At 50.8% G+C, this 15877-nt stretch overlaps 1 protein-coding gene across 1 annotated transcript in view; it reads left to right on the top strand.

Annotated features, from left to right (window-relative positions):
* The window catches only part of ZAN (zonadhesin), a 31382-nt gene extending 17137 nt beyond the window's left edge, over positions 1–14245 (top strand). The window contains exons 24-46 of the mRNA XM_036225913.1: positions 386–527; positions 803–1050; positions 1291–1471; positions 1772–1883; positions 2271–2365; positions 2674–2850; positions 3675–3883; positions 4136–4277; positions 4706–4953; positions 5047–5211; positions 5422–5546; positions 5894–6204; positions 8556–8767; positions 9297–9438; positions 9815–10062; positions 10516–10645; positions 10843–11014; positions 11299–11472; positions 11744–11883; positions 12298–12497; positions 12597–12735; positions 13182–13322; positions 14142–14245. Of these exons, the coding sequence (XP_036081806.1) occupies positions 386–527; positions 803–1050; positions 1291–1471; positions 1772–1883; positions 2271–2365; positions 2674–2850; positions 3675–3883; positions 4136–4277; positions 4706–4953; positions 5047–5211; positions 5422–5546; positions 5894–6204; positions 8556–8767; positions 9297–9438; positions 9815–10062; positions 10516–10645; positions 10843–11014; positions 11299–11472; positions 11744–11883; positions 12298–12497; positions 12597–12735; positions 13182–13322; positions 14142–14245 (3957 nt within the window). The remainder of the gene's footprint in view (positions 1–385; positions 528–802; positions 1051–1290; positions 1472–1771; positions 1884–2270; positions 2366–2673; positions 2851–3674; positions 3884–4135; positions 4278–4705; positions 4954–5046; positions 5212–5421; positions 5547–5893; positions 6205–8555; positions 8768–9296; positions 9439–9814; positions 10063–10515; positions 10646–10842; positions 11015–11298; positions 11473–11743; positions 11884–12297; positions 12498–12596; positions 12736–13181; positions 13323–14141) is intronic.
* The last annotated feature ends 1632 nt before the right edge of the window (positions 14246–15877 follow it).

The following is a 15877-nucleotide window of genomic DNA, read 5'->3' as shown; positions in this document are numbered from 1 at the left end:
AAAACAAGTGCTCACTGTGTGTGTTGATGATAGGAAACTTTCACTGGGTGCCTTGCTTGTCGTCTTTGGGTACATATCGGGTTGGAACACATGATCTATTAGTTTACTTGTTTAATGTTCCCACTGGGTTGTGAGTTCTCTTAGTGCAGGGACATCGTCCATCCAGTTCATTGCTGAATCCTTAACCCCTGGGAAAGTGCAGGTATAAATATCTGTTAAAATAGTGAAGGAACAAGCAAATGATGGAATGCCAGACTTTTACAACTAAGCCAGGAGCTTTGGGAAGACAGGAATGCCTCCCCAGTGAGCACGCCAGTGATCTGAATAGCAGGAGACTAATAGTTAGACCTGGGAAAAACCTCTTTTCCTTCCTTTTGTCCCCCAGGTAGGGCAGCAGTGGTTCAAGCCGGGCTGCAGACAGTTCTGTTTCTGTGAGCTCAACAACAGAATTAGCTGTGTTCTCTGGAAGTGCCAGGCCCAGGAGGTCTGTCGTCAGCAAGATGGCATCTATGACTGCTATGCCCTGGGTGAGCGGTTAGGTGGAAAGTGAGCAGGTGGGCTGCCCATATGGCCTCAAGCAAGAGCATAGCCTTGCCCCAAAGCAGGCTCCCCAGAGAGCTGGGGCATAACCGAGTGCTGGAAGGCAGTTGCCCAGAGCCAGAGCAGTGAGGTTGGGGTAGTCTTTTGACCTCTTCAAGCCAAGCCGACCACCCAGTAAGCCATAGGAACCACCCCAATGTGGACTCACCAGGATGTCAGCACAGGGTCAGCACACCTCTGAACGCCATCTCCTCCTCCCCAGGGTCTGCCACCTGCACTGTCTCAGGGGATCCCCACTACCTGACATTTGACGGAGCCCTGCACCACTTCATGGGCACTTGCAGCTATACCCTGACCCAGCCTTGCCGGTTGAGGGCCATCGACAACTACTTCGTTGTGAGCGCTACCAACGAGTTCCAAGGTGGGAACTTGGAAGTATCCCACGTGAAAGCTGTTCACATCCAGGTCTTCAACCTCAAAATCTCGTTAATCAAAGGCCACAAGGTCACGGTGCGTGCCTCCGCCTACCTCCTAGTCCCCACACCACCACCCTGCTCAGCACCTCTGCTCTGCCCCTCCTTGCCTGCAGGTCCACCTGTCTGGCTTGTAGAGCCCCTGGGGATCACCCGCAGCAGACTCAGCTCAGTTCCTGAAACGCGCCTGCCACCCCTCTCCTGCTCCCTGGTGTTGGCTCTGTTGCTGTCCTTGTTCCAAATGCCTTTCTCTACCATGCCCTCCCTGCCTTTGTAGCTGAATGGTCACCGGGTGTCCCTGCCTGTGTGGCCTGTACAAGGTCGGGTGATCATGAGGCCCAGTGGCAACTTTATTCTCCTCAACACGGATTTTGGGCTCCGAGTTCGCTATGATGGGAACCACCTGGTGGAAGTGACAGTGCCCTCCTCCTACTCCGGCCGGCTCTGTGGGCTATGTGGTGAGTTCCTTGGGCACCTGGGGGCAAAACCAGGATAATGGGGAGGAGCTTGTTTGCATCCTGCTCATACACACACCTAAATAGGTGTTCTAAGTGCTTGTCCATCAGTTCATGGGTAGAGGGTATTGGGCATGACGGTGGGTGTTAAGGGAAGCCCAAAGTGAAGAAAAAGAAAGAGTTAACCTTGGTCTGTGGAGTGCAGAGTGAGGGGGCCTCTTGGGGGAAGGAAGGTGGTGGTCCTGGGGCTGGGTCTGTTAGCAGGACACCTCTGTGGCCTCTCTTAACTGCTTCCTCCTCCAGGGAACTACAACAACAACAGCTTAGATGACAATCTGAAGCCAGATCAAAAGGCTGCAAAGGATTCCATGCAACTGGGGATTGCCTGGAAGTCACAAGAGTACTCTGAACCTGGGTGAGCCAGGAACGGGGGATGGCAAGCACAGGGAGATGGGCCTGGGGAGGAGCCTCAGTGGGCGTCCTATAGGTGTTCTCTGTGTGTCCCCGATCTCTCTGAGACCAGAGTTGCTGGATGGTCGTTCTAACTTCCCATGCCCCTGCCTGCTGATTTCTCCCATGCTTACTGATCTGTCTCTTTAAAGAATTCTTTTCGTCAGTCCATCCTGAGATCTAACCTTCTTCCTTCCTGCTGTATTTTCTGGCTTTCTTATTTGAAGGCACCACTTTGTTCTTTTCTCCTGTCTTTATTCACCTCCCTGTTTTTCTCTCCACTTTTGTTTCAGTTTTGGGGAAGGTTCCTCCAACCCTAAATTTCTATCCTTTCTCCCATGTTTTTGTTTAGTTGTTTCATCACTGGTGGAAAGCCTCCCAGATGCCAGGGGAACAAAATGCCAAACACGTGGAATAAGAATTGTGATATCTTAATGAACCCTCTGGGTAAGCCTCATTTCTTGCTGGCCCCTTTTCTTCTCCCCCAGTACTTGTCAGGTAAGGAGGAAGAGCGAGACATGAAAAAGATGAAAAGTCAGGAGGAGGGCAGATGGAAATGCAGAGGCAGTGTGCACCTTCTTGGGAGCCTGACAGATCAGCCCTTTTTTTTTTTTTTTTAATCTCAGGCAGTAGGTTCTCAGCAAATACAGGTTTTGATGGAAATGAATATCAGATTCACCCCAAGCAGCTGCCTGGTTCTGCTCCCTTCCCAGGCTTCCTCTCCTCTCTTATACCTTGGTGGTTTCATCCTCCAGGACCCTTCTCTCAGTGCCACAGGGTGGTACCCCCGCACTCCAGCTTCAACAGTTGTGTGCATGGCCAGTGTGGGACCAAGGGCGATGCCCTGACCCTGTGCCGTTCCCTGCAGGCCTATGCATCCCTCTGCACCCAGGCCGGCCAGACCCCCGCCTGGCGGAATAGCACCTTCTGCCGTGAGTGACCTGACCATCGTTCTTGCAGCCTAGAGGGGCCCCCCCAAACCCTGTCCTCTCCTCCTTTCTCTAAATTCTGCTCCTCTGCCCTTCGCTTCAGAGCCTGGCTGTCAGCCCCCACACGAGACCTCTTCCATTCTCCACTCTGCTGTCTCTCCGCCCCAGACCCCATCCTCTACATGTGTCTCTGCACTGGAAGCCTCCTCCATCTGACTGCCACCACACCAAAAAGTTCTTCCTTCATTTGGTTACTGCCTCCTTCTGCTCTTACCTAGGCCAGCTTTGTTCCCTTTCTTCCTGTCTTTCTCAGGAACTCTCTCTCTCTCTTTTTTTTTTTTTTAAAGAAATTGTGCTAGAATATACATAACAAAATTTGCCATCTTAATGCCATTTCTATAGCATTAAGCACATTCACAATGTTGTGCAACCGTCACCACTGTTCATCTCCAGAACTTTTTCATCTTCCCAAACAGAAACTCTATCCCCAGTAAACACTAACTCCCCGTACCCCCCACCCCAGCCCTGGCACCCACTATTCTCTGTGTCTCTTCAAATTTGACTACTCTAGGGACTTTATATACATGGAATCACACACTATTTGTCTTTTTGTGTCTGGCTTGTTTTACTCAGCATAATGTCCTCAAGGTTCATCCATGTAGTGGGTGTACCAGAATTCACTTCTAAGGATGAATCATACTCCATTGTATAGATCGACCCCATTTTGTTTATCCACTCATCTAATGGACATTCCCAGGAATTTTTGATGCCCCAAGGTCAGGGAACCAGAAATCATTCAGCCCTTCCTAACACTGGTTTCTTCGTAGCTATGAAGTGCCCATTCGGCAGCAGCTACAGCCCCTGTGCCAATCCCTGCCCAGCCACCTGCCTCAGCCTGAATGCCCCGCAAGACTGCCCAGCAGCACTGTCTTGTACTGAGGGCTGTGAGTGCCAGAAGGGCCACGTCCTGAGTGGAGCCTCCTGTGTGCCCCTCAGCCAGTGTGGCTGTATCAGCCCAGGGGGCGTCTACTACCCGGTGAGAGACCAAACCACAAGGGGTGCCCTGCCCTTACCAGCTCTATGGGTTTGGGGGCAGAAGGACTCAGAGCCTGAGAAGGGGTTGGGTGAGCCAGTGCTGGGGGCTGAGGAGCAAGCCCAGAAGCCAAAAGGCTGAGAGAGGGCAGCGATGGAGGCTATCACTGACTGAAGCGAACCTAATGAGGAGCTTGGGGTGCTGGGGTCCCAGTCTCTGGCTTCCAAGTTTCTGTTGCATTTCCGTGCTCCACAGGTTGGGGAGAGCTGGTACACAGACAAAACCTGCTCCAGGCTCTGCACCTGCTCTATCTATAACAACATCTCCTGCCTCAAAACCTCCTGCAAGCCTAAACAGATGTGTTTGCCCCTGGATGGGTTGATGCGCTGCCGGGATGGTAGGAAGCCACTGAATATGGAGAAGGACCCATAGCCACCAAGATGAGTTATTTCCAGTTCCCCCTGACACTCTCCTCACTGCCATCTGTATCACTTGGGTTCGTGGCCTTGCTATACCAAAGAACATCTGGCATGGAAAGATAACCATTGTACTGTCTGTTGGAAAGGGCTCCTTGGGGTCACTCATGGTTCTCCTGTAGCGGCTGTGGACTTAGATGGGCTATTAAAAGTCTTTCCCTGGCAGAATAACACCTGCTCCACCCCCAAGCCTCATGCCAGCCTGGTCCTTGTGCCTTGTTTCTATTCTTTTCTTTATCTTCCTTCCATTTGGAGACCCCCTCATCTTCACATCCTTTTCTTGAAGGTAGAGAGAATACCTATTCTTGCTAGAGAGTGGGCACTCCTCATCCACCTCCTTTTCCTGCAGGTAATGGAGTGTGCCAGACCTCAGACAGTTCCCACTATGTGAGCTTTGATGGCCGGCGTCATGCCATCAAGAGCACCTGTACTTACACCCTGGTGAAAATATGCCATTCTACCATGGACCTGCCTTTCTTCAAGATCAGTGGCAAGAATGGGAAGAGGGAAGGCCAAACCCCCACCTTCTACTTCCGCCAGGTCAACATTGACATCTATCACTCTCTGGTCACCCTGCAAAAGGGCCACCATGTGCTGGTGAGCCACATGGCATGGGCAGGGACAAAGGAAACAAACTCTGGGGAGACGGCTCTGATCTTTCTTCCTACTCATATGTCCTGCCCTCTGTAGATCAATGGCAAACCGGTCACCCTTCCCTCGACCAACCAGATCCAGGGTGTCAACATCTCTGCCAATGGCGTCTACACTGTGTTCAGTGTTGACACTAGGCTGCAAGTCAAGTTTGATGGCAAGGGGTTCTTAGAGATCAAGCTCTCTAGAGCCTATTATGGAAAGGTGAGGAAAACAACTGGCTCTTCTCCTGGAGGAGTCAGCCCCTCCCCCATGGGCAGGGGCTCTAGACCCAAGAAGTCACTCTTCAGAACAGGAGAGGGTTGTGCAGTGTGCCTTTTTCTTTAGAGTGGAAAAGGAGATGCCAACAAGAAGTGTTCTCCTGCCTCGCTCCCCAACCCCACCCTGTGTTGAGACTTCCTTCTGTCCACCCAGGCCTGTGGCATGTGCGGGAACTTCAATGGTGAGGAAGAGGATGAACTAATGATGCCCAGTGATGAAGTAGCCCAGAATGACTTTGAATTTGTGGACAGTTGGCAAGACAAGGAGGCCGACCCCAAGTAATTGTCCCCAGAGATTTTCTGCCTTCTCATAGGAACACAAGTTGGCATTTTAGACTGTATGGCACACGTAGGGTAGGGAGATCAGAGCGTTCCATTATCCTTTATGTGTGTAACTTGACGTGGAATGGTTCCTGGGTTCTGGGAATCTGTTTGGGAAAGCACGAAAGTCTTCCTTTCTTGGCTTCAAAATGTGGGAGGGAACTGAGGCTGCATGGAAGGTGGCCAGAGCTCAGACCTGCTTCCCAGTGAAGACAAGAGGCATCTTCAGGGTCATTTGGGAGCCCCAAATTATTTTCGTAGGTGGGGCAGTGAGTGTCCCTCTGATGACCCCTTTCCCTTCCCAGTTGCCGACAAGATGACCAAAAAGATGACCAGATAAAGAACAAAGCAGGGCAGCGGGAGAAGCGGAATGCAAACTGCAGGCCAGCTGACCTAGCGAGAGCCCAGGAGCAATGCCAAGTGGCCTTTCAGCCTTTGGCCTGGGCTAAATGTGCCACCCGCGTGGCCCTTAAGCCCTTCCTGCTCAGCTGTATGCACAATCTCTGTGAGTTTGGAGGCCAAAAACGTGCCCTCTGCGAGTCTCTGCAAGCCTTTGAGGCCGCCTGCCAGGCCCAGGGGCTCACGCCCCCAGTATGGAGAAATAGCAGTTTCTGCCGTGAGTGTTCCCTATGTTTATCCCCAAACAGTTCCCAAACCCTGTTTCTGTCTGTGGATCCCTTAAAGCTGCCCTGTTCTCTTTTCCCATTGTTTGCGACCTATGTCTGACCTTGCCGTCTCTGACGTGTACTGTTTACAATAACTTCTTAACTGGTGCCCCTTCCACCAGGACAGCACGAGCTGCTTCTCATCTGCTTCCTCGCTAACACTGTCTTTCCAAAGGAAATGTGATTGTGTTATTCCCCTGCATGACTGTTGCCTGCAAGATTAAGTCCAAGCTCCTGTCTGAGATGTACGATATCCTGCACTCTGCCCCAGCCTCTCCTCTCTCATCCCTATCCTGTGTCCCTGCCATCACCTGCACCAAAGGACCCATTCCTCACACAGGCCTTGCTCTTCCACCCTCTCCTCTGCTTCCTGCGCCTGGAAAGTTCTTCTCCCCACCTGGTAGACTTATAGGCATCTTTCTATAGATCTTTCCTTTAAAAATTTTTAAAAATTATTCGTCACTAACCATAATATTCACCCCTTTAAAAGTGTAAATTCACTGGTTTTTAGGATCTTCTCAAGGTTCTGCAACCATCGCCGCTATTTAATTCCAGAACCTTTTAAATTTTATAACTGTGATTCGGTATTTTTAGAATGTGATGTATTCACATGGTTCAAAAACTTAAAAGCATTAAAAGAGTCCCAGCGAAAAGTTTCCCTCCCATCCGGACCTCATGGGCCCAGATCCCAGCATGCTGTTATCAGCATCTGAGTATTTTTCCAAAGGTCTTTTACTTGTGCACATACAAACAAATACAAATTTACGTTCCTTATTTTCTTACAAAGAGCATTTGAGACACAGTATTTTGCACTTTATTTTTTTCATTTGACAATTTAGCTTGGAGATCTTTCCACATCAGGTATTCTCTTCTATGTCACAAAGCCATCTCTCATTCTCTTTTGTAGCCGCATAATATTCCATTATTAAATCACAATTGACTTATCATTTATTTATCTAGTCTCCTATTGATGGACTTTCTAGTCGTTTCCAATCTTTTGCTCTTGCAAACAGTGCTGTAGTGGATAACCTTAGGCAGTTATGATTTTCTGTGTTACTGTTTGTAGGATAAATCCTTAGAAGTGAAATTGTTGGGTCAAGGACTGCGTGCCTTTGTACTTTTGAGAGATGTTGCCAGTTGGCTTTCCATAGGGGGTGAGGAATTTATATTCCCACTAGCATCTAATGAGTGTCCGTTTCGCCAGTCTCACTGACATAGAGCATTATCACACTTTTGGATTTTTGCCAGTCTGATAAGTGGGAAGTAAACTTAATTTGCATTTTTCCTATTATGAATGAGACTGTGCAATCTTTCATGTTTGGAGCCATTTTAATTTCCCTTTCCATGAACTCTCTTTATACCATTCACCATTTTTCCACTGGGTTGCTAGCCCTTTCAAACTATTTTATAGAAGTTCTTTATCTATTACAGAGAATAACTCTTTATTAGTGGGGTTGAGTCTGGCTTCTGCATTTTGAGCCATATTTACAAATACCTTCCCCACTCCGAAGTTTAAAAATATTTGCCCATATTTTGCTCTAGTATTTTTATGATTTCATTATTTTTGTATTTGAATGTTTGATCCATGGGATTTATCTAGTGTAAGATATGAATCAACTTTTTTTTTCCCCTAGCATTATTAAATGACCAGTCTCTCTTTTCCACTAACTGAAATGCCACAATTTATCCTATACTAAATTCCCATACAGATTTGGGTCCCAATCTGGGCTTTCTCTCTCCTCCATTATTTTATCTCTCTTCACTTACTAGTAACACAATTTTGCTATCATTAAGAATTTTAAAAAGGTGTTTTAATTTCTCATAGGGAGAATCACTACCCACTGCTCTTTTGTTGTTGTTGTTAAAGTTTTCCTGGCTCTTCTGATTTGTTTCTGTCTTCATCTCCACTTTAATATCATCTTGTCCTATTAAAAAACAAAATCCTTTTAGTGTATTTTATAGGATCATATTAAATGTATAACTGAGAGAGAACTGACATCTTTATGTTTCAGGCTCTTCTTATCCTTGAACATTTCCATTTGTTCACAACTACTTTTGCTTAAAGAGTTTTATTTAATTCCTCCAGCAGAGCAAGTAGCTCCCTCCTCTGTGTTCTTGTTAAACCTCATACACACGTGCCTGTCACACACTTAGTGACCCTGCATGTCAAGGTCATGCGGTCACTGCTGGCTGACCTTTGTCTCCCATGCTAAACTAGGAAAGTCATTCTTTCTTCTTCCCTTGGGGCCTGGCACATAGCTCCATTCATTAAGTCTTTACCCGCACCCTGCTTCTCCCCCAGCTCTGGAATGCCCCATCCACAGCACCTACACTACCTGTGTTCCTTCCTGCTCACCTTCCTGCTGGGACCTGCAAGGCCAGTGCGAGGACACCAAAGTCCCCTCCACCTGTGAGGAGGGCTGCATTTGTCAGCCCAGCTACGTGCTCAGTGAGCAACAGTGTGTGCCCAGGACTCAGTGCAGCTGCAGGGATGCCCAAGGCGGCTCCCTCCCAGTGAGTGGGGACGGAAGTAGGGGTGGGGACAACGTACCTTGAGGATGGTGCTTTCTCTTTTCCTCAGCCTCTATCAGTGTGGGGTGCCTGGACAGTTGGCCCTCCCTAGCGTGTGAAGGCCGGTGACAGCAGGGTGGTGTCCAGCCAGGTCTGAGCTGGGGTGGTTTGGATCCGAGGAATCCAAATATCTGGGATGCAGCATGGTGTAGTGGAAGAGCATGTCCTTAGTTTGAATACCGATGGTACTGTTCAGGGTTCCTGCCTTACTTCAGTTTCTTCATCTATAAGATGGGTCCTCCAGAACATACATAAGTATGTTCCTGAACATACCTCCTGAACATATGTAAGATACCAAGCACAATGCCTCTAGGGGGCGGTACAGGGACGTTAAGTTTGTGGATGACGCCAGAACTGCCTTTGGCCCGTGCCAATTAAGCCATTCAGACAACTGGCTTGGACTGAAAGGGTGAGAGGAAAGAGAACTGGCCCTTCTGTTTTCATTCTCTTATTCTTCCTGTGGCTTCCACAGGCAGGGAAGACGTGGCTTTCCAGTGGCTGCACCCAGAGGTGTACCTGCAGAGCAGGAGCCATTCAGTGCCAGCCCTTCATCTGTCCTCCTGGCTCCCACTGCCAGCCCAGCTCCAACAGCAACAGCAGATGCACTCCCAACAGTAAGGGAGGCAGGCGGGGAGGTGGAGAGAGGCAGAGCTAGAGGGGTTGAGGCCGGGAAGCTCTGGACAGAGAAAGGATCAAGCTCAGGCATGTAGTGGGCCTGGGTTCTCATCCTGGCTCTCTCCAGCTCTATGACCATCTGTAAGTTATGACCCTCTCTAGGATTCACCCCTTTAAGGGCAAAAAAGCGGGGACCAGACAAGGAGATTATCTTCCGTTTTTAATGGGGCTTGGAGAGAAGAAAGTTGCAGCTCAAGTATCAAGCGAGCTCAGGGCTAAGAGGGAAGGTAACAGGAGACATCAGGGCAGGTAAAGGATTCTGGGGGCTGTTATATCTGGGCAAGGTGCCTTCTCAGCATTGGCCCTTCTTGGCAGAATTGGAACAATGCTCAATTTTCGGGGACCCTCATTACCACACATTTGATGGCCTCAGCTACCGCTTCCAGGGCCGCATGACCTACACACTGATCAAGACAGTGGATGTGCTTCCGGATGGCATAGTGCCCCTGGTCGTGGAGGGACGCAACAAGATGTACACACCACTAAGCCCGATCTTCCTGCATGAAGTTATCGTGATGGTCTATGGCTACACGGTCCAGCTTCAAGCTGAACTGCAGCTTGTGGTAAGATCTGGGCCACCTGAAGCAGGTGAAGAAGCCAAGACTCCCTATTCCCTGGGAAGTTCCAAGTAGTGGCTGCCTCATTACAGAAGTCAGAATCACTGCCACACTTGCCTCATGGGGAGAGGCAGCGGAGGGCATGGGATTAAGCAAAAGGCTGGGGGGGGGGGCGGGGAATGAGAGAGGAGACAGCCTGCAGTATGAAGGTGGAGCCAACTGAGGAAGTACCAGGGGCATCCACTCTGCCAATGTTTTTGCAAGGAAGGGGCTGGGGCTGCTAAGGCAGCCGACTTCAAGGAGGCCTTTGCCATGCAGATAGCAAAGCCTACTGGGGTATCTCGGTCCACGGAATGATAGCACAGAGAGACATTGCAATGTATATAGAGAGACTGAGCCAAAGTGGCAGAGGGTCAGCTTGATTCAGGACTCCCAGTGGCTCCTGTCTTCCTCTTGCAGGTCAATGACCAGAAGATGGCCATTCCCTACAACCCCAATAAGCATCTTTGGGTTACCATGAAGGGCCATCGGCTGTATCTGATCACTGACTTTAAGCTGGTGGTCAGCTTTGGTGGAAGGAACAACGCAGGTACCTGAGGGTAGGGGTCAGGAGAGCAGAAGGGATGTTTCTGGGATGGGGGAGGAAAACCATATCTTAGACAGACCAAGCATGGTGATAGGCCCCCTGCCTGGGAATGGTGCCCTGGATGCCAGTGGAAGCCCAGGAGGGGTGGGAGATCGAGGCAGGTGGGGAGTCTTGCTCTGAATGCCCTCTTCATCCTGCAGTGATCTCCTTGCCCAGCATGTACCAGGGACTTGTGCGTGGCCTGTGTGGGAACTTTGACAAGAACCCAAAGAATGAGTTTATGTTGCCCAATGGAGCCCTCACTCGGAACATAAACAATTTCGCCAACAGTTGGGAGGTGAAGATGAAGGGAGGCCTTGCCTGCTTCTCAAGGTGAGAGGGCTAGGGCTCAGAGTGGGGAGGCCCAGCCCCAGGAGCGTGAGCAACAGCCCAATATCTGTCCACACCACTCTCACCCTCATATCCTCATCCTCAGGAGAGGAGGAAACCTGTGATGCGGTAAGCACCCAGACACTTTTACCCGATTAACCGAATCTTGTAGGGGGCACCTACCTTCCGGATCTGTCTGTGCCCATTCCTTCCCCTTACACTCCCTTTCAGTTCTAAGTTCATGGTCCTTGTGGGTCTCCCCTGACCCTTGGCTGCCTCTGACCCAGGTCCATCCAAGAGGAGGAGAAGAGAGAAAAGGAGGAGTTGGGCTTTCAGGCATCAGATTGCAGCCTGGAGCAGCTAGAGCTCATCAATAGCACCCAGGCCTGTAGGGTGCTGGTGGACCCCCAGGGCCCCTTTGCTGCCTGTCACCAGACTGTGGACCCAGAGCCCTTCCAGGAGTGAGTCAGGGGCCCGGGACATTGGGAATTGCTTTTCTCTAGGCCCAGCTGCCTGTCTCCGATTTGTGCTGTTTGGTTCACTTCTCCGTGGCCTCAGTTCCTTGTGACATCCGCCCCCAATACATGCGCGTGTGTATGCACAGCATGCACACACCCAAACACGCACTGCCTGATGTCTTTCTGCTGGGGCTTCCAGGCCCTCTTCTGCAGGGCCGGGTGTCCCAGTCTCCTCCTCCCCTGACAGCCCCCACCTTCCCCACTGCTTCTCCAGGCACTGTGTGTTTGACCTGTGTGTCGCCCGAGACCCCAAAGCGCAGGAGGAGCTGCGCTGCCAGGTCCTCAGCGGGTATGCAATCATTTGCCAGGAAGCAGGTACCACCCTGGCCAGCTGGCGGGACCACACCCGCTGCGGTGAGGCACTGACCTTCCCCCACAGCTGGCCCATGACCCTCTCAGCCATTTCTACCTCTGCTCAGCTCTGTGCCACCACCTCGCCCCCACCTGGGGCTTCCTGTCTGGGTTCCCCATCCCTCAACACTGACCATGTCAGCGTCCTCCCAATCTAAGCCCTCTCTGCCTCTGCCTGGGAAGCCTCATCCCTACCCCATCACCCTATTCCTCTTTGCTCCACCAGTTCTTTCACGTGCCTTAATGTCATAGACAAAGTGATACTCAGAGCCAGCCCACTGCCTGGCTCCCCTGCCTATACTGAGCTGTGTTCTGTGGGTAACTTTGTTCCCTCTCCAGCCCCACACTCCCCACACCTGTTGGGCCAGCCCGAGCTCAGCCATCCCTTCACTCACAGAGGTGACTCTGTCCCCTCAGCCTTGGCATGTCCAGCCAATACTGTCTATCAGAGCTGTATGACACCCTGCCCTGCCTCCTGTGCCAACCTGGCAGCCCCTGGGGACTGCGAGGGCCCCTGTGTGGAAGGCTGTGCCACTCTCCCAGGCTATATCTACAGTGGTGCCCAGAGCCTCCCCCGGGCCCTCTGTGGCTGCACCAACAACGGCATCTACTACCAGGTCAGGGGGCAGTGGGAAGCCGTGGTGGGCAGAGGTTTGGAGGGAGAGCTGAAGGAAGAAAACCAGACCTTTTCCTTCTGGCCCTTCCCTCCTCTCCAGCGGGGAGACAGCTTTGTGACTGACGATTGCTCTCAGCGCTGTACCTGTGCCAGGGCAGAGGTCCTGCTGTGTGAGCCCCTCAGCTGCAGCGCTGGGGAGATCTGCACCTTGGGGAACCACACTCGTGGCTGCTTCCGAGGTGAGCCCAGACCGCGCCTTGGCTTTAAGCTGCCTTCATACCTCCTGGGCCACTGGACTCCTCCCCATTGATGTCGGGAAGGTTGTGGCATTTAATCCTGCTTTCTCACTCAGTCCCCTCCTTTTTCAGGGGTGGGGGGGACACAGGGCGAGGACCTGCTGCGTCCTGATTATCTGCTATCTGCTGGGCACTATGCTGGGGCCTTTTCCAAGCATCAGCTTCCCATGATCTCCTTTAGTCCTTGCTTAGCACTTGGTAGCAAGTATAGCCTCTCCATTTTATAGACAAGGAAAATGGAGTTCAGAGAGCATGACCAATTTCTTCAGAGCCCAGAGCTAGTGAGTGCAGAGCCAGAAATGGAAGCTGCTGCTTTGTTCCCCAGAATCCCAGCCCTGACTGTGGTGTCCTCCCAGAACAACCCACCACAACCCCTTCTCTCCTTGTAGAAAGCCCATGTCTAAAGAACCCCTGTCAGAATGATGGGCAGTGTCAGGAGCATGGTACCCACTTCACCTGTGAGTGTGAACTTGGTTATGGGGGAGAGCTCTGCACGGAGCCTAAGGATGTGTCGCCCCCCAAAAAGCCAGGTAAGAACTTCATCTCAGGCCCTGTACTCTTATAGCCCCTTTTCCACCAAAAACTGCCACAGCATTATTCCATGTATATAGTGTTCACATCTATAGATACTATTATAGGTATATAACAAATAGATAATATAGAATTAACATAATCTATATTACAGAAAAACATAATATATAATAACATGATCTCCACAGATTAGCAGGACAAGGGTTCTCAAAGACTCTTGAGTCTCCGTGCCCGTCACCACCCATATTCTCTGGAATCTTCTCTCTGAACCTTAGCTCTTCTGAGGTCCATAGGCCTCACACCCACTGTTTTTTCCCCTCTCCAGGACCTTTTAGTGTTTCTCCCCAATCAATACTACAGTTCCTTTGAGCTTATGGGCCAGTGGTTTTCCAACTTTATCTTACCTGACTGGGGTGGGGGTGGGGCAGAATGGTTTTAATGTGTGCATCCTGGGACTCACCCCAAGATTCAGATTCGGTTGGTGTGGAGTGAACCCAGAAATCTGCACTTTTAACAAGCTCCCAGGTGATGCATCAAAGTGATTCTAGAGTACCATTTTGAGAAGCACTGGCTATTACCCTGGACTCCAGGGGACGAACTGGATGAACAGTCCCCTAAAAGGCTTCTGAGAGTCGTGTGTCAAGAAACAAAGGGTTCCTGAGGGGCAGCACTAAGATCTTGGAGCCCCTGGGGCAACAGCCTCCTGGAGGGAGAACCAGCCACAACCAGGGATTTAGGGGGATGCAGTCCCTTCAAGATGGTGACCAAAGTCCAAAAGTAAATGTCTCCTCCCTGACACCCTTCCTATCCCATCCCAGAAGCATCCGACTTTGTGGCCATCCTTTTGGGAATGCTGGTGCCTGTGGTGGTCATAGTGTTGGTAGTGACCAGAAAATGCATTTCCAGGAAGAGGAGGAGGTGAGTTCTAAGAGAGGAGCCAAGGAGGGGTGGCTGGGGGTAAGTGAGCATGGGGAGTGGGCACTGACCTTCTGTAACCCACCACTGCCTCCTAGAGAGAAAATGCAGAGCCAGAACAGAGATAGGCTGGCAGACACAGGTAAGAACCAACCCATTTCCCAGAACCTGGGCTACTGGGAGTTGAGTTTGCCTCCAACACAGGTTTTCTCACTTTCTCCTCAGGTTTTGTTCCAGAGCCTGCCTTCAAAGTCCCTCAGTTTTGAGTTGTCCTCAAAAAAGGAGAGCAAATAAAATTATTCATTTTTGAGATGAGTATTTCATATGATCACTAGGTCTGTGAGATGGCCTTTGTGGGGCAGGGTATGAGGGAGACAGGTGTGTGGGGGTCTGGGGCTCAGTGCCCCATAAAATGTCCAGAGATCTGAGATAGTGAGGGACTATTTGTCCCTGAGGCAAATCCACACCTGGATGGGCCATCAGTTCTCTGGCTTCTGGGATACAGGTGAAAAAACTGCACTTTCCCTCTTTTTCCCAGGAATTCTTTCTGAGAGGACTTGGACCTTGTGTGGGATAGCAAATGTTCACCTCAGCCCGAGGTCGAAGGGCAAACATTCCTACTGCTCACCAGCCTGATGCTTCCCACCAGGCAGGTCCTTGTTTGGGAGAGAGGGCTATGACATTTTGCTTGGGCTCTAAGAAGGCTGGCAACTTGGCACGTGTATGTGTGTCAGGTGTCAGAATGTAGGACCCCAAAGGACAGGGGACTTGAGTTTGGGGATGCTAAATCAGGCAAGACATTAGGTTCTAGAAAGGTATTCTTACTCTGCTTATCCTGGGATGACTAGCAATGCAGCAACCTTCCTTTAAGGGGAACCTACCCTGGGTAGAAAAAGGGCTGAGGAAGGAGAGGTATGCCACTAGCCAGACCACTCTGCTTCTTGGCTGGGGGAAGCAGCTCAAGCTGGGCATGGCAGGGAGGCTCAGGGGGTCTGGAGCTGGGCTGCCCATGCTTTAATCGGGGGATCACGGGGCTTCCTGCTGCACACCTTCCCAGACCGTTGCCTGCTTTAATCCTTTGCTTCTGTCCATTTGTACTGATCCCTTGACCTCTGTTCCCCCTCTAGCCCTATGTCTGGCTGGCAGAGGAAGGGGGTGGCCTGGGCCTGCGTCCTCTGAATAGACCTCCCTCCCTCTGGACCCACACCCCCTCCATCCTTGCCAAGTGTCTTTCCTTCCCTGCATCTTGGAGGTACAAAATACGGGCAATGTCATCAACGGAGAAGGGAACAGAAGATTCCTGAGCATTAAGGACCCCAGAAGAGGTAGAAGACTGGGGATAGGATTATTGGCTGAGGCTCCCTGGGCTGGGAGGGACAGAAATTGCTTTAAGGTCCTGCACCAACCCCAACACAACGGGGGACAACTTAGATACAGAAAAGGTGCAGCTGCTCCAACTAAACAAAGCTGGCCCCATCTGGGCCTATCCCTGCAGGCGTCCCTAAAAGAAGGTAGACTAGGGGCAAAGGAAACAGAAGATAGCAAGAAAGACAATGTGGGTTGACTCCATCCTCATCTTCCTGTTTGGAAGAAGTAGGAGGAAAACAGGTAGTTTCCCCCTCCCCTTCCCAAAGAGGCT

This window comes from Rousettus aegyptiacus, unplaced genomic scaffold (assembly GCF_014176215.1).
Source record: "Rousettus aegyptiacus isolate mRouAeg1 unplaced genomic scaffold, mRouAeg1.p scaffold_m13_p_8, whole genome shotgun sequence".
Lineage (NCBI taxonomy): Eukaryota > Metazoa > Chordata > Mammalia > Chiroptera > Pteropodidae > Rousettus > Rousettus aegyptiacus.
Note: the sequence above shows the minus strand (reverse complement) of the source record. Positions and strands in the feature narration are given on the sequence as shown.